Below are 26477 nucleotides of genomic sequence, written 5' to 3' on the forward strand. Positions count from 1 at the left end.
CTGCGCAGCAATGAAGACCCAATGCAGCCTAAATAAATAAAATTTATTTTTTAAAAAAGTTAAAATCCATTGGAAAGATATAACTTGATAGCTTCCATCACTAGTTATTAATAGATTCTAGAACAGATCTCTAAGCAATTTCTTAAGTAGCACGATATCCTAAGGTAAAAGCAAGTGCAATCAACCTTCTAGCACTTTCTTTTTAAATCTTTTTAAAAACACTTCCTAGGGACTTCCCTAGTGGCACAGTGGTTAAGAATCCGCCTGCCAATGCAGGGGACATGGGTTTGATTCCTGGTCCGGGAAGATCCCGCATGCCACGGAGCAGCTAAGCCCATGTGCCACAGCTACTGCGCCTGTACTCTAGAGCCCGCGAGCCACAACTACTGAGCCTACGTGCCACAACTACTGAAGCCTGCATGCCTAGAGCCCATGCTCTGCAACAAGAGATGCCACCGCAATAAGAAGCCCGTGCACCACAATGAAGAGTAGCCCCTGCTCGCTGCAACTAGAGAAAGCCCGCGTGCAGCAGTGAAGACCCAGCACAGCCAAAAATAAATAAAATAAATGTTTTTAAAAAATGAAGCAAATATGGCAAAAGGTTAAGGTCTGTTGTGAAGATAGTAGGTACACAGATGTTTGTTATATTGTTTTCTATATGTCAACATTGTTCTAAGAACTTTTCATGTATTTCTCTTTGATCCTCACAACCTCCCTATGAAAGAGATATTATCATTATTTCCATTTTATTGTTAAAGAAACTGAGGCAAGAGAGGTCACAAGGTTAAGAAACTTGCAGAGCAGGTTTGCACTGCAACGAAGAGTTGCCCCCACTTGCTGCAACTAGAGAAAACCTGCATGCAGCAACGAAGACCCAATGCAGCCAAAAATAAATAAATAAAATAAATAAATTTATAAAGAAAAAACAATCAACACTGGTTATCCTTGGGCAGTGGAATATTGCATGATTTTTATGTTCATCTTTTTTCTTCAAATTATTTCTAAATTTCCAATATAAATACTCATTCATTTTATAGAAATTTAAAATAGATTTTAAGTCTACACTACTAGCCATGTTTAAGAGGATTTCTGAAATAAAGTCCAATATTTGAGTATCTACTATGTGCTAGGTACTGCTTAAGGCATTGGGAGAGACCATGGGGAATAAGACAGACAAAGCCTCTGGCCTCATATGCCTTATGTTTCATGTGAAAGAGGACAGATGATAAAAGAGTCGATAAAGAAATAAGATCATTTCAAGGACTTCCTCGTGGTGCAGTGGTTAGGAATCTGCCTGCCAATGCAGGGGACACGGGTTTGATCCCTGGTCCGGGAAGATCCCACATGCCACGGAGCAACTAAGCCCGTGCACCACAGCTACTGAGCCTGCACTCTAGAGCCCACGAGCCACAACTACTGAAGCCCGCGCGCCTAGAGCCCATTCTCTGCAACAAGAGAAGCCACTGCAATGAGAAGCCAGTGCACTGCAACGAAGAGTAGCCCCTGCTCGCTGCAACTAGAGAAAGCCCGCGCATAGCAACAAAGACCCAACGCAGCCAATAGATAAATAAATAAATAAATAAGTAAAAATTTAAAAAAGATATAAGATCATTTCAGACATTGATAAGGGCTGTGAAGAAAATAAAATGGGGTCATGGGTTAGAGAGTGACCTGTGATGGAAGAGGGATCTATTTTAGGTAGGGGGTTGGGGAAGGCCTCCCTAAAGTGACATCTGGGCTGAGACTTGAATGATGTGAAGGAACCAGCCGTATGAAGATAGGTGAGAGTGCATTCCAGGCAAAACCAACAGCAAATGAAGGAGGTCATGAAACAGGAATAATGCTGATAGGTTCAAGGAACATAGAGAAGACACATGTAGATGGGATATAGAGACCCAGGGAGTAAGTGGTAAAGATCAGGTTGGAGAAGCAGGCCAGCTCATAAGAAACCTAGCAGACAATGAAAAGGGCTTTGGACTTTATTCTGATTGAATTAGAGGGTTTGACGCAGAGGAGTGATTAATATTATTACCAATTAATATGGTCATATTTGGTTTTTATATATAAGCATGACTAGACTGCCTGGGTTAATATGTTGGCTTTGCCACTATTGTATTCCCTTCATCATGCTGCTTCACTTCTTTCTGCTTCAGTTTTTCTATCAGTTAAATCAGGATAATAATAGTATCTACTGCATAAGGTTGTTATAGGGAGTAAGATAAATTAGTAGACTGTAGCACAGAGTAAAGCACCATATAATGTTAGTTTGATAAATAGCTAAATAGTTAATAGTGACTGATTCTGGGAATTAGAGAAATGGGTGTAGAACTTTTCCTTTTATCTTTCTGTGTAATTTGACTTTTTAAAAATTATATTTACATCTATAAACATATTAGAAATATGAAAGATCTCAAATAAACAATCAAACTTTACAACATAAGGAATTATAAAATGAAGAGCAAACTAAACCCAAACCTAGCAGAAGGAAGGAAATACTATGGATTACAGCAGAGATAAAGGAAATAGAGAATAGAAAAACAATAATAAAGAAATAATAATAAAGAAAATCAATGAAACCAAAAGTTGGTTCTTTGAAAAGGTCAACAAAATTTGACAAACCTTTAGCTAGATGGACTGAGAAACAGAGAAGACTCAAATAACTAAAATCAGAAATGAGGCGGGGACATTACTATCAGTTCTACATAAATAAAAAAGATTATATGAGAGTACAGTGAACAATTGTACACCAACAAATTGCATAATCGAGATGAAATGGGCAAATTCCTAGAAACACAAAACCTACTAAGAAATAGAAAATCTGCATAGACCTATAACTAGTAAGGAGACTGAATTGGTAATCAGGCCTCCCAACAAGAAAAGCCCTGCACGTGTGGGCTTCACTGGTAGATTCTACCAAACATTTAAAGAAGAGCTAGCACCAGTCCTTCTTTTTATTGGCTGCGCCATGAGGCATGTAGGATCCTAGTTCCCCAAACAAGGATCAAATCCATGCCCCCTGCAGTGGAAGCTCGGAGTCCCAACCACTGGCCAGTGGACCACCAGGGAAGTCCCACATTAATCCTTATTAACTTTTGCTGGTTCAACATATGAAAATTGAGCAGTGTAATACACCAAATAAACAGAATGAAGGAGAAAAAAAGGATCATCGCAATTGATGCAGAAAAGGCATTTGACAAAATTCATGATAAAAACACACAGCAAACTAGGAGTAGAAGGCAACTACCTCAACATACTAAAAACACTTATGTGAAAAACCCACAGTTAACATCATACTCAATAGTGAAAGACTGAAAGCTTTTCATCTAAGAACAAGGCAAGGATGCCCACTTTCACCACTTCTATTCAACATAGTACTGGAAGTTCTGGCCAGATCAATTAAACAAAGAAATAAAAGGTATCCAAATGAGAAAGGAAAAAGTAAAATTATCCCTGTTGACAGAGGATATGATCTTATTTGTAGAAAAACCTAAAGATTCCACAAAAAAATCATTAGAACTAATAAATGAATTCAAAGTCCACACACAAAAATCAATTGCATTTCTATACACTAACAATGAACAACCCAGAAAAGAAATTAAGAAAACCATTGCATTTATAATTGCATCAAGAAGAATACTTAGGAACTAACTTAACCAAGGAGGTGAAAGACTTGTACAGTGAAAACTTCAAAACATTGCTGAAAGAAATTAAAGACATAAACAAATGTAATCACATCCCATGTTCATAGATTGGAAGACAATATTTTTAAGATGTTAATGTTACCCAGCATGATCAAGATTCAGTGCAATCCTGAGCAAAATCCCAAAGACAATTTTTTGCAGAAATAGAAAAAGTCCTAAAATTCGTATGCAATCTCAAGGGACCCTAAATAGCCAAAACAATCCTGAAAAAAATACCAGAAAGCTGGAGGACTCACTTCCTGATTTCAAATCTTACTATAAAGCTGCAGTAATCAAACAATGTGGTAGTGGAATAAGGACGGATATATAGACTAATGGAATAGAACAGAGAGCCCTCACATATATGGTCAAATGATTCTTTTTTTTTTTTTTTTGGCTGCATTGGGTCTTTGTTGCTGCGCACGGGCTTTTTCTAGTTGCAGCGAGTAGGGGCTACTCTTCATTGCGGTGCATGAGCTTCTCATTGCAGTAGCTTCTCTTGTTGCGGAGCTCGGGCTGTAGGCATGCAGGCTTCAGTAGTTGCAGCACATGGGCTCAGTAGTTGTGGCTCGTGAGCTTAGTTGCTCCATGGCATGTGGGATCTTCCTGGACCAGGGATCAAACCCGTGTCCCCTGCATTGGCAGACAGATTCTTAACCACTGTGCCACCAGGGAAGTCCCTCAAATGATTTTGACAAGGGTGCTAAGACCATTCAATAGGAAAAGGACTGTCTTTTCAACAGATAGTACTGGGAAAGCTGGATATACACATGCAAAAGAATGAAGGTGGACCCTTACCTAACACCATTCTCAAAATTTAAGTCAAAATGGATCAAAGATCTAATGGTAAGAACTAAAACTATAAAACTCTTAGGGGCTCCCCTAGTGGCACAGTGGTTAAGACTCTGTGCTCCCAATGCAGGGGGCCCGGGTTCGATCCCTGGTCAGGGAACTAGATCCCACATGCATGCTGCAACTAAGGAGCCCTCCTACCGCAACTAAGACCTGGCACAACCAGATAAATAAATAAATAAATATTTTGAAAAATAAAAAATAAAACTCTTAGATGAAAACATAGGGCAAAAGCTTCGTGCCATTGGGTTTGGCAATTATTTCTTGCATATGACTCCAAAGCCACAGGCAACAAAAGAAAAAATAGACAAATTGTACTTCATGAAAATTTTAAAATATTGTGCATCAAAAGACAATATCAGTAGAATAAAAAAGAAGCTCACAGAATGGGAGGAAATATTTGCAAATCATATATCTGATAAGGGATTAATATATAGACTATATAGAGGGCTCCTAAAACTCAACAACAAAAAAACAAACAGCCGGATTCATTCTCGAAAAAAGGTATACAGATGTGCAATAAGTGCATGAAAAGATGCTCAGCATCACTGGTCATTAGGGAAATGCAAATCAAAACCACAATTAGGGAATTGTTTGGCAGTACAGTGGTTAGGACTGCACTTTCACTGCCGACGCGTGGGTTCGTTACATGGTCGGAGAACTAAGAAAAAAAAAGCACACGGTGAGATACCACCTCACACCCATCAGGATGGCTACTATCAAAAAAACCAGAAAAGAAGGATTGCTACGTGTCCTTGGAATCATTTTCTGATTGTATAGAGAGTGTGAAATATTGACAAGTGGTAAAAACAACGCAGGACAAGCATTGCTCAGTAAAATAAAACTGTGAGTTTATTCTGGAAAAAAAAAAAGAAAATAACAAGTGTTGGCAATAAGGCAGAAAAACTGGAATCCACTGTTGGTGGGAATGTAAAATGGTGTAGCCGCTGAGAAAAACAGGTTGGCAGCTCCTCAAAAAATTAAAAGTAGCATGACCCTATGATTCAGAAATTCCACTTCTGGGTATATATGTAAAAGAATTGAAATCAGGATCTCGAAGAGATATTTGTATATCCATGTTCATAATATTCACAATAGCTAAAACATGGAAGCAACCCAAGTGTCAATCAGTGGATGAAAGGAAATGCAAAATGTGGGATATTCCTACAATGTAATAGTATTCAGCTTTAAAAAGGAAGGAAATTGTGATACATGCTACAATGTGGATAAACCTTCAGGACATTATGAAATAAGCCAGTCACAAAAGGACAGATTCTGTATGATTCCACTTATATGAGATACTTAGACTGAGTAGTCAAAATCATAAAGACAGAAAGTGGACTGGTGATGAGCTGGGGGCTGGGGGAAGAAGGGGAACAGGGAGTAGAGTTTCAATTTTACAAAATGAAAAGAGTTCTGGAGACAGATGGTGGTGATGGTAGCACAACCTCATGAATCTAATACCACTGAACTGTATGTTAAAAATAGTTAAGATGGTAAATTTTCTATTTTTGATATTTTACAATTTAATAAATGGAAAATAATAAAACTGATGACCATGGTCAAAAATATACATATATATTTAGGTATGCAATACTTTTATAATTTAAAAAAATTAAGGAAAAAAGCTTTGAAGTATGATTTCAAATTTGCAATTCAGGAAGTCAGCTCAATCTCGGTTTTGTTGCTTGTGTGTTTTTTTAAGAGGAGGACTCTAAAAATATCATGGTAGATTAGAGTTTTCTACTCTGCCTAAAGCATAACTTGTCATTCTTTTCACAGATGTATTTAGGGATTTGGGATAATCTACCAGGTGTTGTGAAATGTCAAATGGAACAAGCACTTCATCTTGATTTTGGAACTGAATTGGAACCAAGGAAAGAAATAGTGCTATTTGATAAGCCAACTAGGGGAACTACTGTACAGAAATTCAAAGAAATGGTCTACAGTCTCTTTAAAGTAAGTATATGCATTCACATGTTGCTAGTGTGAAGTGGTACTCTTCTGGAAGCTGGCAGGACCTCATTCTAAGCCATAAAAATGTTGGTATTCTTTGACCTATATCAGGGACTCTATCTTGAGGAAATAATTCAAAGAAAAAAATGTATGGAGGGTGTTTAACATTACTATCACTAAAAATGTCCAGATGTGAGAGTTCATTAAGTAGATGGGCTGCTCTATAGCTTGACATTAAAACTGATACACTTTTTTTAAAAAGGTGAAATAGAATTAGTAGACTGATTCCAATTTTTTTTTTTTTTTTTTTTTTGCGGTACCCGGGCCTCTCACTGTTGTGGCCTCTCCCGTTGCGGAGCACAGGCTCTGGACGCGCAGGCTAGCGGCCATGGCTCACGGGCCCAGCAGCTCCGCGGCATGTGGGATCTTCCCAGACCGGGGCATGAACCCGTGTCTCCTGCATCGGCAGGCAGACTCTCAACCACTGCGCCACCAGGGAAGCCCGCAAATTATTTTTTTAATTTAAAGAAATACTCAGAGATTAAATAGAAGTATGAAAATATTGGGAATTCCCTGGGTCCAGTGGTTAGGACTCCGCACTTTCACTGCCAAGGGTGCGGGTTCGAGAACGGGTCGGGGAACTTCCGCAAGCCACGTGGCATGGCCAAAAAACAATGAAAATAATTACACTTTTGGAAAGAATCTTTTTCTCATTTTTATTGCTCTTATAGTTTAACTCAAAATCTTTCTTTTCTTTGAACAGTTTACAGTTTTAGACTGTTTTATGCCAGAGAGTCTCCACAGGGAAATACTTGTAGCATTCATTATTGGAACACCTTGAATAAAATAATTAATATAATAACAATTACAAAATAGGAGAAAATAATTTGTAGTTGACCCGTTAACTTTGGATATGGGCAAATTACACTGCAATTTTGCAAGTAAGTGTATGAATAAGACAAAGATTAATTAATGGCTTGGTTAACTGTATTTATCTACAAGGTCTAAGGAGGCTATGGGCGTTAAGGTGGCTATTTCTTAACATACTTAGCAAAGTGGGTTTCACCTCAAGTACATAAAACATAGTTCTGACTCACTTAGCAAACATAAATATTTGGAAAGGTATTAAGTCTCCTATGGGTATTCAGTAGCAAGATTATTACTTAGCATGGTAATTATCCCTGTAAAGGAAGTTAGTATGTTACATATGAGATTGTTTTTCATTGCTTCTGTATAATTAGCCAAATTCTTATCTTTACAGGCAAAGTTGGGTGACCAAGGCAACCTCTCTGAACTGGTTAATCTCATCTTGACAGTGGCTGATGGAGACAAAGATGGCCAGGTTTCCTTGGGAGAAGCAAAGTCAGCATGGGCACTTCTTCAATTAAATGAATTTCTTCTCATGGTAATACTTCAAGATAAAGAACATACCCCCAAATTAATGGGATTCTGTGGTGATCTCTATGTGATGGAAAGTGTTGAATATACCTCTCTTTATGGAATAAGCCTTCCATGGGTCATTGAACTTTTTATTCCATCTGGGTTCAGAAGAAGCATAGATCAGTTGTTCACACCATCATGGCCTAGAAAGGCTAAAATAGCCATAGGACTTCTAGAATTTGTGGAAGATGTTTTCCATGGCCCCTATGGAAACTTCCTCATGTGCGATACTAGTGCCAAAAACCTAGGATATAATGATAAGTATGATTTGAAAATGGTGGACATGAGAAAAATTGTGCCAGAGACAAACCTGAAAGAACTTATAAAGGATCGTCACTGTGAGTCTGATTTGGACTGTGTCTATGGCACGGATTGTCGAACTAGCTGTGATCAGAATACAATGAAGTGTACCTCAGAAGTGATCCAACCAAACTTGGCAAAAGCCTGTCAGTTACTCAAAGACTACCTGTTGCGTGGTGCTCCAGTTGAAATTCGTGAAGAATTAGAAAAGCAGCTGTATTCCTGTATTGCTCTCAAAGTCACAGCAAATCAAATGGAAATGGAACATTCTTTGATACTAAATAACCTAAAAACATTACTGTGGAAGAAAATTTCCTACACAAACGACTCTTAGTTCATTTGGACATTGTGACCATTTTAAGAAACTCAGCACTTCAAAAGAAAAATCTTGAACATTTTTTTCTAAATGGCTTGATTCAAATCCTTGCCAGTTATCACAAAACTCCTTTCCCCTGATCCTAAGGAAGCCATCATCTTAAAATACATGTTGATTGCTGAAGTAATGGCAGGAGGTATAGGATCAAAAGGTCCAAAAATATTCATTCCTGCCCTTTTAGAAACGCTGGTACATTTCCTAGTACATTCACTGTGTAACTATTTTGACTAATGACTTAAAATAATGCTGTGAAAAGCCTCATTCCATAAACATCAACGGTCAGAGTATTTTGTAGATTTGTTAGCCAAAATATCAGTGCTGGAAATTGTGTTTGCATTGAAGCTGCTGTTTAAAAAAGAAAATTTATAAATTTACTAATGTCTCAGCATGGTAAAGTTTGCACATTAACAGAAATTAAGACTGCAAAGCAGGTAAATTAAAATTACTCCTTTATAAACAGATGTTGGGTTAATAGCATGGTTTCTTATAAATACACTTAACTCATTTAGACATCACATTTTATGTGGCTTCAGAAAGTTTTGAGTGGCTCTTACCCACTGAAAACCCATCAGAAGCATTCTACTTGGCAATATATAATTGCCAATTTTAGAGGCTGAACATGGATGAGTTCATCATCCTAGATTTAAGGGTCTGTATCTTAGTATCAGCCAGCCAACTGGTCTTCAAAACTCGTATCTTTAGGCCACAGACCTAACACAGGTACACATATCCTGAATCTGAGCTATGGGAAAGTGGGACATTAAAAGCAAGACTCTGAAATCATAAACTTCCTATTAATAATTTTCCATTTTCAAACAAACAGTATTCCCTATTGGCCAAAGGACTGTTTCTCAAGAGGCATGTAAATATATCCATCTCTTTTTCTCATGTAAACTTGATATACAAGGGTTAGTATTTGCTCCTCTTTTGTGTTTATTCAGATCTGGCCTTTCAACTCCATAAAACGAAACACCTCTTATAATTAAAGAACCAGCATTTTTCGGGCTTCCCTGGTGGCGCAGTGGTTGAGAGTCCACCTGCCGATGCAGGGGACGCGGGTTCGTGCCCCGGTCCAGGAAGGTCCCAAATGCCGCGGAGCAGCTGGGCCCGTGAGCCATGGCCGCTGAGCCTGCACGTCTGGAGCCTGTGCTCCGCAACGAGAGAGGCCACAACAGTGAGAGGCCCGCGTACCGCAAAAATAAATAATAAATAAAATTTAAAAAGAACCAGTATTTTCTGCTCAAAGGTTTCACCTGGATAAATGTGTTAAAATTATACGACCTTCATTGGAGAGCTCTCTCTCAAGAACTAAAGCCATGGAGTAGCATCAGTTTCACTTACTTTAAAATTGTAAACTTTGAAGGTACTTTTTCTTCCAACTCATCATGTGGTTACAATAAATGAATGGAAGAAATATTTCTAGGGGAAGGTTTGCCTGTTGCTTGCCAGACTTTTTAAGGACCGCTGCACATCATACAATTCAAGGGATAACTCCTGTCAGGAAGAACAGATGCCCAAGGTATGAACTTTGAGGCAATATGTAAGATTTTCTGGAAAAAGCTACACTTGTTTCTGGAAGGAAAATACTGTCAATTTCAGGTACTTCCCACAGTTTCATTAACAAGAGCTTAACACAGAAACAGCTACTTGTTCAATAAGTTTATTACTGTCTTTATCTGAAAAATCTTCATAGAAATTGTGGTTTGGTTTATTAACTCTCAGCAGCCCGTTCCTGAGCTCTAAGGAAGCTTGCCTTCTTCTGAGCTACCCGATCTTTCTTCTGGGCAAGTGACATTTTGGGACGGTTCCACCTACAGAACAAGGTAAAAAGAAGAGAAAGGGACATAAATTTTAAAAACCATAGCGAAAGAGAATAGAGAATATTTAACTTTGAAAAAGACACACTTTGTAATAAAATGGAGGTCAAATAATCCCAAGTCCAATACCTGTTCTCTTCCTTAGTTAGTCTATTAAAAAATGCAGTAATTGACAGTTTCAATGTACTGGGACAGAATGGGCCACCTCGGTAGCATCCAAGGCCAATACATTTCTATCACCACAATTACTTTAGCAAACCTGGTTCCCCTCACCTCTGCAACATCATGCAGAGCTAGTGATCGAGTTTGCACAACTTCACTCAGAGTCTGAGCAAGATGAAACAAGGCAGGAACCCCTCCCAACCTCTTTCTCTTCAAAAAACAGTAAAACACATACCTCTTCTTTTTAACTTCTTTCTTAGGCTTCTTCTCATACACTGGATTCTCTCGTATTGCAGCATGAGCCTTCTTATACATCTCCTCCATCTGAAACAAAGCAAAGCAAACAGTACTTGGTTTCACTTCATATGCCCTAAACAGTAATAAAACACACTATTCTACTGCTTGCTCTATTTTGTCCTTCTAAGCCAGATTCTCAAAAGGAGCTAAACTAGATCAATATTGATATCTTTTTGTAACCCATCTTTTCCTAAGTCCCAGTTTTTACCATAAGCAACATGAATTGACACTATTCACAAAACGTAACAATCTTCCTCAAGAAAAATTCGCATGTATTTCTGAATAATTCAGCTATACTTCATGAGTCACTTAAGTTTAAAGCAAACTGTTTTCTGTAGAAACACATTTTATGCTCATTTAAAACCATCTGACCTAAATTCTTTCATTCAAGTATGGATACATGCCAGCATTTAAGATTTAAGATGAAAAATACATGGACTAACAAGCAACTGCCAAATACATCTCTGTCCTCCCACGTTCCCCATATTTCTATTTCCCACTGATTTCTGATAGGTCTTTTCAAAAGTTATTCCCAGAATCCCACACCAGGAACCTCTTGATCTACTACCACAAATCACCAGTATCTGGCAGCAGTATCAGGCCTCTGTGGAATCAGAAAGAGGCCCAAATTTCCCTAGAAAACCGCTGTCCAATTAGAAACATTAATGAGAATTTTGTTCTAAAATTCAACAAAAAACAATGCTGCAACTCTCTGAAGTGTTTTAATACCCCCACCCCAAATGACTATTGATCACATGGAAGATCAAGTCAGGAAGAGAAACTGTAAAATGTGTGAAATTCAGTAACAATTACAGCCTTCCTGAAGAATGAGTCAAGGTAATCCAGGTCTCTAAAACTACTCATTCCACGTGAGTAAAATGCAATTACTGGGCTTCCCTGGTGGCTCAGTGGTTAAGAATCCCCCTGCCAATGCAGGGGACACGGGTTCAAGCCCTCGTCTGGGAAGATCCCACATGCCGCGGAGCAACTAAGCCCATGTGCCACAACTACGGAGCCTGTGCTCTAGAGCCCACGAGCCACAACTACTGAAGCCCATACGCCTAGAGCCCGTGCTCCGCAACGAGAAGCCACTGCAATGAGAAGCATGCTCACCACAAGGAATAGTAGCCCCCGCTCTCCGCAACTAGAGAAAGCCCGTGTGCAGCTACAAAGACCCAACGCAGCCAAAAATAAATTTTTTAAAATGCAGTTACTACATGCATTTGTATAAGGCTTATTAGCGAAGGAAAATAATGCAAAAGCAGAAAGTGATCTTTCCCTCAATTATAACTCTATTTTAAAAATAATTTTCAGACATAGGTATGCCAAATACAAAATATGCAGCAACAGAAAAAAAACTAATAAAAACAATTACTTGATATATATCAATTTACATATAATTCTGTATTTGTAATACATTTATAATAATCTGTGATTTTTGTGTTCTATGCCTTCGCTATCGAAACTCGCACTGTCATCATCAATTACCCCAATGTATTAATAGAGAGAGCCCTGAGACTCAACTTTAGGGGTGATAAACTTTGCAGCATTAAACTGACTTTTGAAAACACGGGTCCCTTCACTTTTGCAACATCACACAGAACTAGTGATAGGATCTGTACATCTCCCTTTTTGTGTGCATGCCTGAGACACTGAGAAAGTCCAGAACATAGCACTTATCTGCTAAGAATGAAGAAAGAAACTTTTTTTCCCCATGACCTCAAAATGAGTGAAGTCTAGTAACTAGCACCTCGTATTGGAGTAGATTATGACCACATGAATGAAATTTATAAATACAGAACAGCCAAATGCATAAAAGCCACCAAAGGCTTTAGATTTGGATGCCTGAAGCCTGCCATCCTTCAGCATCTAAAAGATTCCTAAAAGCATGTTGACAAGTCCAGCTCCTCATAACAGTATCTTGTCTGACTTTTAACCTACCCTAGGTGCAACATCCCAATTTCATTTTAACATGCCCATATTCAACTTTTAACTGTTAACCTGAAATAAAACTGTATTAACATACCCACTCAAAACAGGTAGGAAACCCGGTTCTATAAATTTACCAATACAGGTATTTTTAGTTAAATTTTTACCATGTCTGGAGTTACGTTGTTCTTTATGTATTGAGAGAATTGTTTCTTGTAAGCATCTTCATCTTCTTCAATCAGGTAACGCATATAATCTGCAACGTTCTGCCCCATGATATGCTTTCGGTGTACCTCAGCATTGAATTCTTTGCTTTCTGAATCATAACCAGGGAACCGTTTGGTACTGAAATAAAGTTTTCCATGTTTTAGTATATAATGGTTGAAATCAGTTCACTAGAAGGAATTCATTTCAGTAGCTGCCATCAGTCCCGTCTTGAAACAATTAATTGCATCATATGCAACCAAAGGACCAACTACTGACTGCTCAGTTAGTGGGACATCATCATTCAGCAGCTAATTTTTGAATTCCAGGATAGAAAATCATGCCACAGGCACCTTTAAATACCATTAAATGAAGCAAGGCCACTATAAAGTTAGTTCTCCTTATTTCATAGCAAAGGACAGCCTACACTCTTATTTCCAGTTGAAAGTTTAAAAATTTATGTCTTTTTCTCAAACTTTTTCCCCCCCTAGAGTCCATATTTCCCCATAACTCAGTAAACAAATTTTCATTCTGAATTAAACAAACAAAAAAAAAAAATAGGGGGAGTAGTGGTGGAAAAGGTAGTGGTTTCAACACTGGCTTTTCCGTTTATTGGCTCTAAAACCTTGGACAAATAATTTTACCCCTGAACCCCAGTCTCTTCATTTATAAACCATGTTACAGTTCCTTCCCACCCTGCCAGGTTCCCTTTGCACAGTACCCAGCACATGGCAGGTATACAATGATAGCTACTATTACTCTAATTGGTTCAGTTATCTCCACAGCCCAACCAGTTAGAAACAGTGCAGTACTGAAGTCCAGGCAACGAGGCCCTGAATACTATTATTACCTGTGAGGGATAGACAAGCCTCCATCGACAGCTCCCTTCAGGGCCCCAAAAACTTTATTCCCAGTAGTAGTCCTGGCAAGCCCTGCATCCAAGTAACAGGTGAAGGCACCAGGTTGACCATCAATGCTTTCAACATTGTATTCATCTCCAGTCACCTCGACTTGGCCTTCATAAATTTTGTCCATACCAAACCTATTAAGAAGCTATTAACAAAGAAGCCAATCTAAATGCTTGTTAGAATATATTCAAACAACAATATCTCAAAATTCACAACTTTAATGACCTGACAAAAAATTTCCTTCCAAATCACCTTTTCTCTTTATCCCAATCTGCTTTTAAATATCAATTTTTTAATGCCACAAAAAGAAATTTCAGATATCCAATTTTACCAACAAGTATAACTGTTTAACAGTTTCTGAACCTGCTACATTGTCCATACTTGATTTCTGTAGCAATCAATAAGGACATGATACTTAAATTTGATTCTTATATATTTACTCAAGGGAAGTAATCTCCACCTTTCCTCGGTCATATTTAGCTATAATTCAACCACCAAATATTAAATATTATCATAGGCAGTTTTGTTTAATTTGATTACAATATTATGAGTAGGATCCTGTGCTGAAAAGAACACCTTTTGTGGCTCTACCCTGCCACTGTATTATGTTAATGTGCCACTACTCTGCTAGTTATCTATAGTGCCTTTGCACCAAGATGCTCATATAAAAGACAATGTCCCAACCCAAACATGTTTATAACCAGTGAAGATGTGGGTCCCCAACAATGATGCATGCTTAACAATTCCACTGCAAAACAAGGTCAGAAAACAAAAACAAGGTAAGATCACATTTTCATTTCCTTTTATAGGAAATGTTGCCACCCAAAGGCAAAGATTAAAACAAAAATGAATCCCCCCACCAATGCCTACACCCGCCTCAAAAGCTTAAGGCACTGCTTCTCAAAATTTAGCATGCATATAAATCACCTGGACACCCTATGAGAATATAAATTCTGAAGGTGTGGGGTATAGTCTGCATTTTTAATGTACGCTGATGGTAAGATCTACACTTCTGACTAGATCTGTCCAACAAGATAGTCACCAACTAGCCACAACCTGCTATTCATATTTAAGTTAAAAACTCAGTTATCAGCAGCACCAGACACATTTCAAGCGCTTAATAGCTACATGTGGCTAGCGGCTACCATATCAGACAGCACAGATTAGATATCCATCAATGCAAAATAATTCTATTGGTCTAGATATACCCAACAAATGGGAGAAAACAGAAAAAAAGGCTTCCCCAGATTATAAAGTACATCTCTGTCTTAAACAAGGTATTTATATAAAATTATCTTCCCTGGTGACGCCCTTATAAGCCACAGGGCAACAGGAAGCACTCCTCTCTCCCCACAGCTAGCTGAAGGTGTCTTATCCATGTGTGAACCATCTATGTTGCAGACAACTCCAGTGAGCTAATTCCAAAATACATCACTTAAAGTAATCTTGTACATACCCTGCGTGCCAGCAGCAGGCCAGTACAATATGCTGCAGCATAATTTGTCAGGCCAACCTTCACACCATACTTCGGGAGTTCATGAGCATAAGCTGCACAAACTATCATATCTCCTTCTATACGGGCATAAGCAATCTACAATAAGAGAAAAAACAGGTTAGTAATCTGTTTTCACTGTTCTGTGGATTACTTCCTAAGTGCCTTCTTTTTCAAAAGATTTAACAAAAAAACAGACACAGATCTGCATCACTTAAGATCTTTGTTAAACCCACTCACCTTCAACAATTATGGCCTGGTCAACTACAGAAGGTAGGTTTATGAGTTTGTAAGTATGTTTGACTAATTTCACAGTACGTAAGTCTCAAATTACCACAGACATCGAATATTAAAATACCTTTGGAGTAAGTTATACTGTAGTTCCTTACTTCTGAGAAATACTGAAAAGACCTTGAGCTGGGAAAGCTGGTGAATTAAGGAGGCACTTTGAAAAATCAAAAAGGAATCCCTGATTATTTCAAACACCTTTTAAACTAAGCATATCTAAGTCCAACAATGTTTCAGAAAACCTAATATTTAGTTATCTGAACTTAGGTATGGAGGAAGAGATTGCCTTCACAACCAACAAATTAGTCTGGCCAGAAAATAAATGTGCCTGTCTCCTCCAAATCTCAAGTACGAAAAGTTTTCCTAGTTGTAAAAGCCCAGAAAACTACCTTCTAGGAGCAAATTGCCACTTTCTGTAAGTCTTTTACATGGGAGACACCTTCGTAAGTATTTACTAAAACCTATTTTGAACAATAATCAAGAATAAAAATAATCTTAAGAGTCTAATTTAACATTCACAACTACCTACCTCTTCAAAGTATTGGATAAGTGAACTCAGTCCACAATAAATTCTATTATCTTACTGGAATTGGAATGGGCAAGAACCTTCTACTGGGTCTCAAATTTACCCTCCCACTCCCACAAAAATAGCACAGTGCCATGAACTTCTCTAATCCCACTCCCACCCCCACTCCACCCCCGCCAATTAGAAAGTGAATGGAATTAAACTGGGTCAGGATTGCCAAACAGCTGATCCTCAGAGTATTTTTTACAGTACCAATTTCCCAGGCTCCAACTTCAAACCTACTAAAAGAACTACTCAACGTTCCTTGGAGTGCCAGGCACTAGACTAGATGGACCTAATGTATACGTTGTGTTTTGCTCCCCGAGTACAACTTTTCTACCACAGTGAGGGCAGAAAGGGCGGGGGGGTGGGTGGAGGTTACCATCCATTACTTGCGTCTAGAATACAACTTACCTGACAAATGATATCTCTGTTAGTTACACGAACTATCATTCTGTATTTGGGTGTGTTGTACTTATTTTTATCTTGAATTACCAATCGTTTCCGAGCATAGTAGTCAGTTTTGCCCTCTGAAAAAAAAAAGTAATTTAAAAAAGTCTATTCCACTACAAAGCAGATTCTTTTCATGTCATGAACATGAAAACCTGACCATACCTCGCCGTCTTCTAAATTTCACTTGGTATCTCTTGAAGTAGGCCTTATTCTTGACAACTTTAACAAACCCCTTTAAGATAAAAAAAAGTTATTAAAACTTTGATAAATGTTTTAGCTTCTGATACTTTTGACATTTGTGTTAACTGTGTAACAAAATAACACTTAAACTTCAAAAGTGAATCCAGACACAACCATCACTTTCTCAAATCTGAAGTCAAGAATCACTTTTTCTCCTACTTTCCATATGTCAAGACTGACAGTTTCATAAAGCAAAATAAAAATGAATCAGCAGGAAAGATGGAATGAAAAAACATACAAAATGCAGGCCAATTTATTATATTCACCAGATATAAAACTGTCACATTGATTTTAAATTCTTAAACTTACTCTCAACTTTTGTTCCCTATTAGACCAGCAATTATCCTAGTGACCAACTTTGCAAAACACTTCAAGACAGCAATCTTGCAAACGTCAATCTGTTCTTAACACTGTCCCATTTCGAGAACCTAATATTTCCCTCTTTCCACAAATGTATTTCAAAAGCCTAAATTACTTGCCACAAAACATAACTGGCCAAGGATATATTCAGCAATTACTCCCGATTAAAACAACACTGACCCCCACCAACTAAAGCAACACCCACCCGAAGAATCATTAAAAAGCGGAGCCAGCGACGATATAGAGAAAGAGGCAGGCGACGCATACCAAAGTAAATGAGCTTCTTTTCGGGGCCCAGAGACCCCACAGCCTCCAGGTTCTACTGACGGTTGTGGCTTAAAAGCCACTTCTTCGGCCCCAAAACACAGGTTTTCCGAACAACTTGCCAGCCCCGACGCTCTCCCGGAAAACCCACCAAGCAGTCATGGGTGGAGCTGGGTCCGAGGAGCCGCAGCCCGTCTCCACTCAGGCATCCCCCAGCTAGTCTGAGACTGACTCTACGCAATCTTCTCGCCCCGGCCGCCTGCCGGTGCCCCCTCTGCCGGGCCAGCACTAACCCTGTCGTTTGTCTACTATACTCACCCCATCCCCAATCCTCTGCCCCAGCTCCCCCTCTTCTTCAACCCCTCCCCCCGCCCGCTTGTGCGCCGTGGCAGCCATTAAGGCCACGCTGGGAGCTGCAGCCCGACCACGGCAGAGCCGGCAATCTAATGGCATCCGATCCCTGCACCGCGCCAGACGGAACCTAGCCTGCCTTTAGGACAAGGAGGGGGAACCCCCATGCATCTGTAGCCCCGAGACCGAGATACACACTCACCATCCTGTAGAACAGAAGCTCTAGCCGCCACCGAGCTGCAAAACCAGCACGGCTCCGGGGGGGGAAAAAGGCCGCGGCGCGTGCGCAGGCGCAGTATGTAGCGCCGACGCTCACGCCAGCGACGTGTGGAAGAGAGACCCGCCGGCCGCCTGGCTTGCAGTACTCCACCCCCTGCTGGTAGGAGGACCGATGCTGGACTTCGCCTTCCCGAAACAAATCCTCAAAGTCGCGGAGTCCCAATCTCCTGACTGGTGAATCCGACAGGGAAGGGCGGTGATCAGTAGCAGGGAGGATTGTAAAAGGCTTTCACTTTCCTATGCTAGGAAGTTGTTTCATAACAAACATTATTACTTTTGTAAGCAAGAAAAAAAAAAGTTTAAAAATTAAATAGAATGAATTAGCTCTAGAGCCCCTTTACCCCCTCCTTGACTACTCCTCCGGGTCCAGAGCATGCAGATTCCCCCTCAGGAAGCCAAGACTGGGTTAGGGGCCTTCCCACAGCACCTTTGTACCTGTCTCAGCCTACCCTAGATTGTAAACTCCCTGAGGGTGGGCCCTGCTGTCGAGTTCACCTTTGAATCTCCAGCATTTAGCACAGTACTCAAATTCAGTAAGTATTCGGTATTTGTTAAATGGTAAAAAAAAAAAAGTCCTACTGTCTCCCTCCATCGTCTTCCCTGATCCCTGACTGCCTTATTCCTTTTCCCTCCCTCCATCACTCTCATCTAGTCAACATAACTTTTTTCTAAGTCCTTTTTTTCCTTCTTTTAAAACTAATTGCAACTTAAGAATTCCCTATTCTCCACACAGAGACTGAGAAGAACCAATCAACCAACCCACCAAACAAAAAAGCACCTCAAGAAACAGTATTCCCTCACCCAACAGTATTTCAAAGGTGGTCTTTGGGCTATTGCATGGGAATTGTGTGGGTACTAGGTAAAATGCAAATATCTGAATATTCACCACCTCTAGTAAATCAGACTGGCTGGCTTGGGGACTGGGAGTCTACATTTTATATTTGGCCTCAATCAAGCCAAGCCAAAAGTTCTCAGGAACGTAGAAAACAAATTCTATTTTCCCAATATTGGAATTTACTGACTCCACCAGGAAAAAAAGACAAATTACATACTGGCACAGCAATTTAAAATTTACCCATCCTTAGAATGAATTTTAACTCTGTACCCCCATCCTCCAATGATTTAAGACTGCTCTTGGGACATGAGTGTGTATAAGTTTAATCTAGCAGGAAAGAATCAGCATGTAAATTGCTCAGTGTCAGAGATGTGAGAAGGGTCTGCTGAACAGAATGACCAGATTAAGTGGTTCCAAAGAACTGCCACTTGAAACAAATCAGAATCGTGAGGCCAGTTTCCTCTGGTTTCAATTTGTAACTCCTTTTATAACCAGAAAAATTTACATTGAGTCCACTCTGGCCAAGGTCTACAAAGCCCTCAAGGAGAAATGCTGAAACATTCCTCACAGGCAAGTGTGGTTCCATCTTTGTCGAGTGGCTTTTGGAAATGTAAAGAAAGAGGCATACAATTTGTGTTTATAGAAAGTACATAAGACCTTCATTTTGGTAGTCCATCAAGTTATTAGCCTACAAAACATGCCACGTGTCTTGGTCAGGCCCTGCTTACATTGCAGGTGGAATCATCAAGAGGGAAAGTCTACCTGGAAATAGGTCCAGCCCTAACTTTGGCACGTTGTAGGGCAAGGGTACAAATGAAGGCCACATACCATTAACCTGAATATTTGGATGTTACGAAGCAAGCTAACACACAATTAAATGTTTTATTCTTATCTTGCTTCTTCTTACCTTATAAACCTTTATAAGAACAAAATTAAAATATGTGAACCTATTCACTTTGGTTGCAGCTGGGGGGTTGTGGCTAGCGTGGCTGGCTCAGCCAGTGCAGTTGGTGACACCAGGAACCAGGGGGAACTTGTCCAGCACCCTCAACCAACATAATCTTGTTCAAGTAGTAATACTTAAAAATCACAGTAATGGGACAAGTCAGTTTTGTGTGCCTCCTGATATCATGCACTGAGAACACAGTCTAATTTAATTGTCTGATACATGATGAAACTGCAAACAAACCTAGATTGAGGGATATTCTACAAAGTAACTGTCTGCATTCTTCAAAAGTGACAAAATCCTGATGGATAAGGAAATACTTAAAGAACTATTCCAGATTAAAAGAGACCAAAGTGACATGACAAACTTCATGCAATGTGTGATCCTGGACTTCATCCTGGACAAGAAAGGAAAAAAAGAAAAAGGAAGGTTTTTTATTTCTTTTGTACGAAGGACATTCTCAGAACAATCAGTGAAATTTGAATGGAATCTGTGAAATAGATGGTAGTAATAGATCAATGTTAATTTTATTTTGATAAGCACACTATGGTTATATATGAGAGTGTTCTTATTTTTTAGGAAATATACTCTGAACTATTTTGGAGTAATAGATATTATTTCAGCAACTTACGCTCAACAAATGACTCAGAAAATAATTACATTTGTGTGTATGTACACATATACATATACGTAAAGAGAAAGAAAATGATAAGGCAAACATGTTAAAATGTTAACAATAGGGAATCTGGAAGAAGGGTATATGAAAATTCTTTGTACTGTTCTTACAACCAATCTGTGATCTTGAAATTATTTCAAGATAAAAAATAAAACATTGCGAATTCCCTGGTGTTCCAGTGGTTACGACTCGGTGCTTTCACTGCCCGTGAAATACCTGGTTGGGGAACTAAGATCCTGAAAGCAGCACGGTGTGGCCAAAGGGGAGAAAAAAAAAATAGGGAAATTATTAAAAATAAAACATTGATTCCTGTTAGAATAGGAAATATTTCTTTTATTATTTGAAATGAAAGCAAACTCAGTTTTATCAAATAAATTAGCAGTTTTTAGTTCTGGTAGTGATGATTTAACAACAAAATATGGAAAGTTTTCCCATATTTATTTTGCCATATATGTTACCCATATATTATGAATTTGAGGTACCTACCTACTGCCCTAATCAGCTAGTTCTTTATTGAAACCACCATAATTATGATCAAAAAACATCTTAAGTTATCTTGGGCTTCCCTGGTGGCGCAGTGGTTGAGAGTCTGCCTGCCGATGCAGGGGACACGGGTTCGTGCCCCGGTCGGGGAAGATCCCACATGCCGCTGAGCGGGCTTGCTGAGCCTATGCTCTGCAATGGGAGAAGCCACAATAGTGAGAGGCCCACGTAGTGCAAAAAAAAAAAATCTTAAGTTATCTCAAAATGTTTTTTTCTTTGCAATTGTTTTTTATTAAATCATGATGATGACAGATTTTTAAATATTTTATTTATTTATTTATTTATTTGGTTGCGCTGGGTCTTAGTTGCGGCACGCAGGCTCCTTAGTTGTGGTGTGCAAACTCTTAGTTGTGGTATGCATGTGGGATCTAGTTCCCTGACCAGGCATGGAACCTGGGCCCTCTGCCTTAGAAGTGTGGAATCTTAACCACTGCACCACCATGGAAGTCCCTGAAATTGGTTTTTGCTTTACATGACCTTATGGTTATACACTGAAGGATAGCAAATAGGTAAACTCCTTTATGGTTGGATCCCCTCTTTTGATATCAACACATGAGAAACATTTTAAACCTGTATTTTTTTTCCCACACAGGTTGGCATGTGGGATCTCAGTTCCCACAGTGGTCCCTGCAGTAGAAGTGCAGAATCCTAACCACTGGACCGCCAGGGAAGTCCTGTAAACCTGTATTTTTATCTAGGAAAAAAATAATTAGTCTTCAATGAAAGAATAAACTTTGTTTCTTAACAGGAAAATGTATAAAGCTATGATTTTTATAGGACTGAAAGTCAACAAAATATCAAGGACAATCAAACATAATTATGATTGAGCATGTCTGGGTGTTCTGTTCATAGGCTATTTATGTTTGAATGACTAATAAGATAAAGACATACAAAATTCATAAATTATAATATATTTATTCCATAAAACTTCCTTTTTATCTCTTCATTTCAGCAAAATCTCTGTGTTGTCATCACCAAGATAGCTCGTCATTTGTGTTCTACATATAAGAAGGCCAAATTGGACAACTTTTCTTGGGTCATTGTGGTTCTTGAATAATTTTTATTAATTTCAATTTGGAGAAACTTTGCTATGCTGAAGCAAGAGAAACTGGAATTTTAAATAATGTTCATAAGTCAATACTTAGATTTGGAAATGAACCGGATTTTTCACATATCACATTCAAACAATATAATGGTGTCATATATGATAAATTATTGTTTTCAATAGAATACAATAGAAACTATTACCAGATATTTTGGTATTATATAAACCATTGCCAGTTTTATTGCAATTTTCTCTGTCTCTTACAATAATATCCACATCCACCCAAGTTTTGTTATTATTCTTACAATATTTCAACGATGGGGTGTAATACAGGAAAACAAAAATAGTAGTATGTTGCTCAATTTGTTCAAATGTCTTTTCAATCAGACTATATACACTGACCTATTAGGGTCAGAAAATAATCTCTATCGAAATTAGGTTTAGGTTTATTTGTACATGTTTTCTTCTTCACATTCATGCAAACTTTTCCATTTCCTTCTTCTAATTTCCCTATATTTCATTAGAATGTCACATTTGTTGAATATTCCTCATGCAGTTTCATTCAATTTAGAAAAAAATTTGTCTACAATTTTCATATTTTTAAAAATTAGATCTGTTTGGGGTTTGAACACTTGTACTATGATTAAAAGCAAGTAATACTACATATTAAAAAATTAGATAGCACAAATTTAAAATTCACTTTTTTCTGCCAAAGACTGATTTGCTCATTATTTGAGCACCTTCTGTTGTTTCACTTTACTCTTCTACAGACTCTCATGTCTGGTCTAAATCAAATCTAACTTTTAACACAATGAAAAACCTCTGGAACCAGGAACTGGAACATAAAAATAAGCAAGAAATTGGAGGCTTGGCTTTACTCAGTCACGAATATTTTGTGTTCACATTATCACAAAGAAAGGATTCAACAAGTTAATTTGTTTTTTTGTCTTTCCTAAAAAAAATTTCCATTACTCAAATCCTCCTGTACCCCAAAGCAGTATCTGTTTCAAATGTTAACAGCAGCACAAACCTAAAACCTTCATGACATTCAGACACAATTGCCTTTTGTGTCGAGGACACAGCACAAGAAACGTGGAACAGCAATTCCCTGGGGCCTGGAAGGTGTTCATTACCAGGGCAGATGCTTAGAGTTTCTGGTGAGAGCTAAATGCCAAGTCCTAAATGACAGAGGCAGCCATAGCCACGCATTCCTTGATAAATTTACTTTTCTGTGTGTTTGTGATATGCAGGGTTTTATTAAGTACAGGACCAGGGCAAGGGGCCTGGCAAGGGCGCCTCTTGCCTGGATTAAGGGGAGGTACTTTCTGGAAACATCACAACCACCGAAGATCACCTGACTTGAAATGTCTGAGCTCCTCCCTATTGGCCTGTTCTTCCGGACTGGCCTCAATGACTCACACTTGATTGGGAGGGTAGTGAATGGGGAATAGAAAGGGAGTTGGAGGATTTCTACATATATGTTAGAAACAGCAAACATCTACTGAGACTTTACTAAGTGCCAGAGTCTATGCTAAGCGTTTACTACATTTTCTCATTTAATCTCAAAACTGCTTTAGCAGTAGTTCATTATCCCCATTTTACAGATGAAGAAAAGGATGCCACAGCCAATCACAGTGGGACACAGGGATTTTTTGAATCTAAACCTGCCTTAAAACTGTACTAAAATAAGGACCTTGTACTCTAAAAAACTCATAAATGTGTATATTTGACTTTGGAATATATTCCCTGATGTATTTTTGTTTGACTAAGGGGTAAACATTCTTTGGCTTAGACTAACGACAATTAACTTTGTTTAAAAATAAAGGTGAAACTGCAGATAGTAAACTGTTGTCATCTTCTAAGTTATCAAAATGAACCTGAAGCTTTACAAACTTCCAGAAAATGAAGACTTAACAAAATTCTGATCAGTTTGAACTAAGGAATGTAGCTTGTTCACTAGATGAAGCCCATATTATTAGAAGTAGGAGAGAAGCCCTTTAAGCTAAAGAAGACAGTCTCAGAACAAATCTGAGAAGTCCAGAACCACTTTGTTAGATGCTTAGTTAATACATGAAAGTCAAAAAATTTAAATGATTCAGTAATATTTACATGTTTTCCTGGAGACTAGATTTATAGTAAGTTATTAAGAAAAAGTTTGAATGTCTAGGGATTGCTAAACTTTAGAGGTCAGTGCTGCTTTCAGGGCAGTTATCACCTACCTGCTCACCTAATAAAATCTATTACTGCCACAAAATCCATGGAGGTATGAAATTAGGGGAAAGAACCTACCTGGGAATTAAAAGTATGTGTCTTCTTCTTTCCTGGAATCATCAAAATTAACTATAGTCTTATTTCGCCAGTTCTTCAAGGCTTAAAATATATGACTAATGACAAACTCCATACATCCTTTTGAGATTCCACTTGTTAAATGACACTAATAATATTTGTCTCCCTCTTCAGTTACTTCGGGAATATAAGGAGGACCCAAGGTACACACAAGAAAGCCCACCAAGTTCTGTGGGAGAAACAACATAAATTATTGTGGCTGATTCTCCCCTTACGACATGACAGTAAAACCAGCTTCTGGATTCTCCCTATTTCCTGAGTCAACTTCTTCAAGGAAATATTGCTAACAAAAAAGGTGTAATTAGATCTGTTACAGACAACTTCAAAGCGATGTTCATAACGTTCTGAGTCATTCCCGCATTTCTGTGAGGGGTCAGCATCTTGAAGAGTCTGTGATTAAAGGCACAGTGTCTTGAATGGCACTTGGTACTGGCATCATAGCCATTAGATGAGTGAATACTCAGAATGACTCTAGGAGCTCCAATGGAGGGCAGGACAAGTACATGTAATGTACTTGCTATAGAGCAAATAACACCAAAAGCCTTATAGCTATACTTGATGCCTCTCTGCTAATCAAGTTCCACATCCATATCCTGGTGGTGGCTGTATTTTTTTTTTTTTTTTTTTGGTCACACCACATGGCTTGCAGGATCTCAGCTCCCCAGCCAGAGATTGAACCTGGGCCACGGCAATGGAAGCCCAGAATCCTAACCACTAGGCCACCAGGGAACTCCTGTGGTGGCTGTACTTTTATATATATATGTAAATAAAATATCTGACCACTTCTCATGCCCTGGTCTAAGCTACCATCATCTGTTACCTGGATCATTGCATTAACCTCTTAGCAGTTCTCTCTGTTTCAAACCTTGCACTCCTACAATCTATTCTCCACACAGTCAGACTGATCTTTTTAAAATATGTCAGATAATGTCACTTCTGTCCTCAAAACCCTTCAATGGCCAAAGTTCCCGCCATAGCCTGTGAAGCCCTACAGGGTCTGTCCCTGCCCCTATGTATCTCTGACTTCATCTCCTCTCATTCCATCCCTTCCTCATTCTACTCCAACTTACTGGCCTCGAAACCATGCCTGTCTTGAAGCTTTTGCACCATTCCCTCTCTCTTGATAGCTCATCCCCCAGATATTCATGGGATGTGCTGCCTTACTTCTTTCAAGTCTCTATTCAATTGTCTTCCTTTCAGAAAGGCCCTTCTTAACTACTCCATCTAATATAGAACACTCCATCACTCTCTATTCCCCATAGACTGCTTTTTCTACAAAGCATTTATTACCACCTAGCAATTATCAATTTATTTGTTAGTTTTTTAATAATCTATCTGCCCTCCCTACAGCAAGCCCTCCCCTTAAGGAAAGGAGGGACATTATCTGTTGCAATCACTGCTGTATCACCAGCATGAAGAACAGAACTTTGTATGCAATAAATTGAATGATAAATAAAATGAGAATAATATCATGATAGGCACATGATAATCTCTGATCATTTATTCTGATTATCCCATTTATCAATTGGTATGTAACAATCTACCTCAAAACATAGAAGCTTAAAATAATAACATTCATTTATTTTGCTGTGAATCTGTAATTTGGGCAGGTCTCAATTTGGACGGCTTAGCTGTGGTCTATTTGGCATCAGCTAAAGGAGCTCAACTGGGGCCAGAAGGATCCACATTCAAGATGGCCTATTCACATGGCTGGTAATTTGGGCTTGCTGTTGGCTAGGAGCTTGCTTCCTCTCCATGTGGGCCTCTCTATGACTTCCTCGCAGAATGGTGACTTGGTTCTTAGACAGAGTTCCAAGAGAACAGGTAGAAGTGCATGGCATAGTGTGATTTCTACAGTACTCCACTGGACAAG

General features: G+C 38.8%; 2 protein-coding genes across 3 annotated transcripts in view; one reads left to right on the forward strand and one right to left on the reverse strand.

Moving 5' to 3' along the window:
* Positions 1-10147, forward strand: part of DIPK1A (divergent protein kinase domain 1A) — a 120139-nt gene extending 109992 nt beyond the window's left edge. Inside the window, exons 4-5 of the mRNA XM_082834360.1 lie at positions 6315-6491; positions 7750-10147. Coding sequence (XP_082690486.1) covers positions 6315-6491; positions 7750-8562 — 990 coding nt within the window. The 3' untranslated portion in view covers positions 8563-10147. The remainder of the gene's footprint in view (positions 1-6314; positions 6492-7749) is intronic.
* A 101-nt stretch (positions 10148-10248) lies between these two features.
* RPL5 (ribosomal protein L5) lies at positions 10249-18203 on the reverse strand. 2 transcript variants are annotated; one of them, XM_082834361.1, is made up of 8 exons: positions 18137-18203; positions 16882-16951; positions 16681-16796; positions 15378-15512; positions 13864-14066; positions 12977-13154; positions 10819-10907; positions 10249-10415 (listed from the first exon to the last, which is right to left on the reverse strand). In XM_082834361.1, the coding sequence occupies exons 1-8, from the start codon at positions 18137-18139 to the stop codon at positions 10316-10318; spliced, it is 894 nt and encodes a 297-aa protein (XP_082690487.1). In that variant the 5' UTR covers positions 18140-18203; the 3' UTR covers positions 10249-10315. The 2 variants fall into 2 exon arrangements, with proteins under 2 accessions (XP_082690487.1, XP_082690488.1); XM_082834362.1 differs by having other exon boundaries at positions 10819-10903; positions 12976-13154.
* Positions 18204-26477: the final 8274 nt, after the last annotated feature.

Source organism: Leucopleurus acutus (assembly GCF_964270905.1).
Source record: "Leucopleurus acutus genome assembly, chromosome: 2".
NCBI lineage: Eukaryota > Metazoa > Chordata > Mammalia > Artiodactyla > Delphinidae > Leucopleurus > Leucopleurus acutus.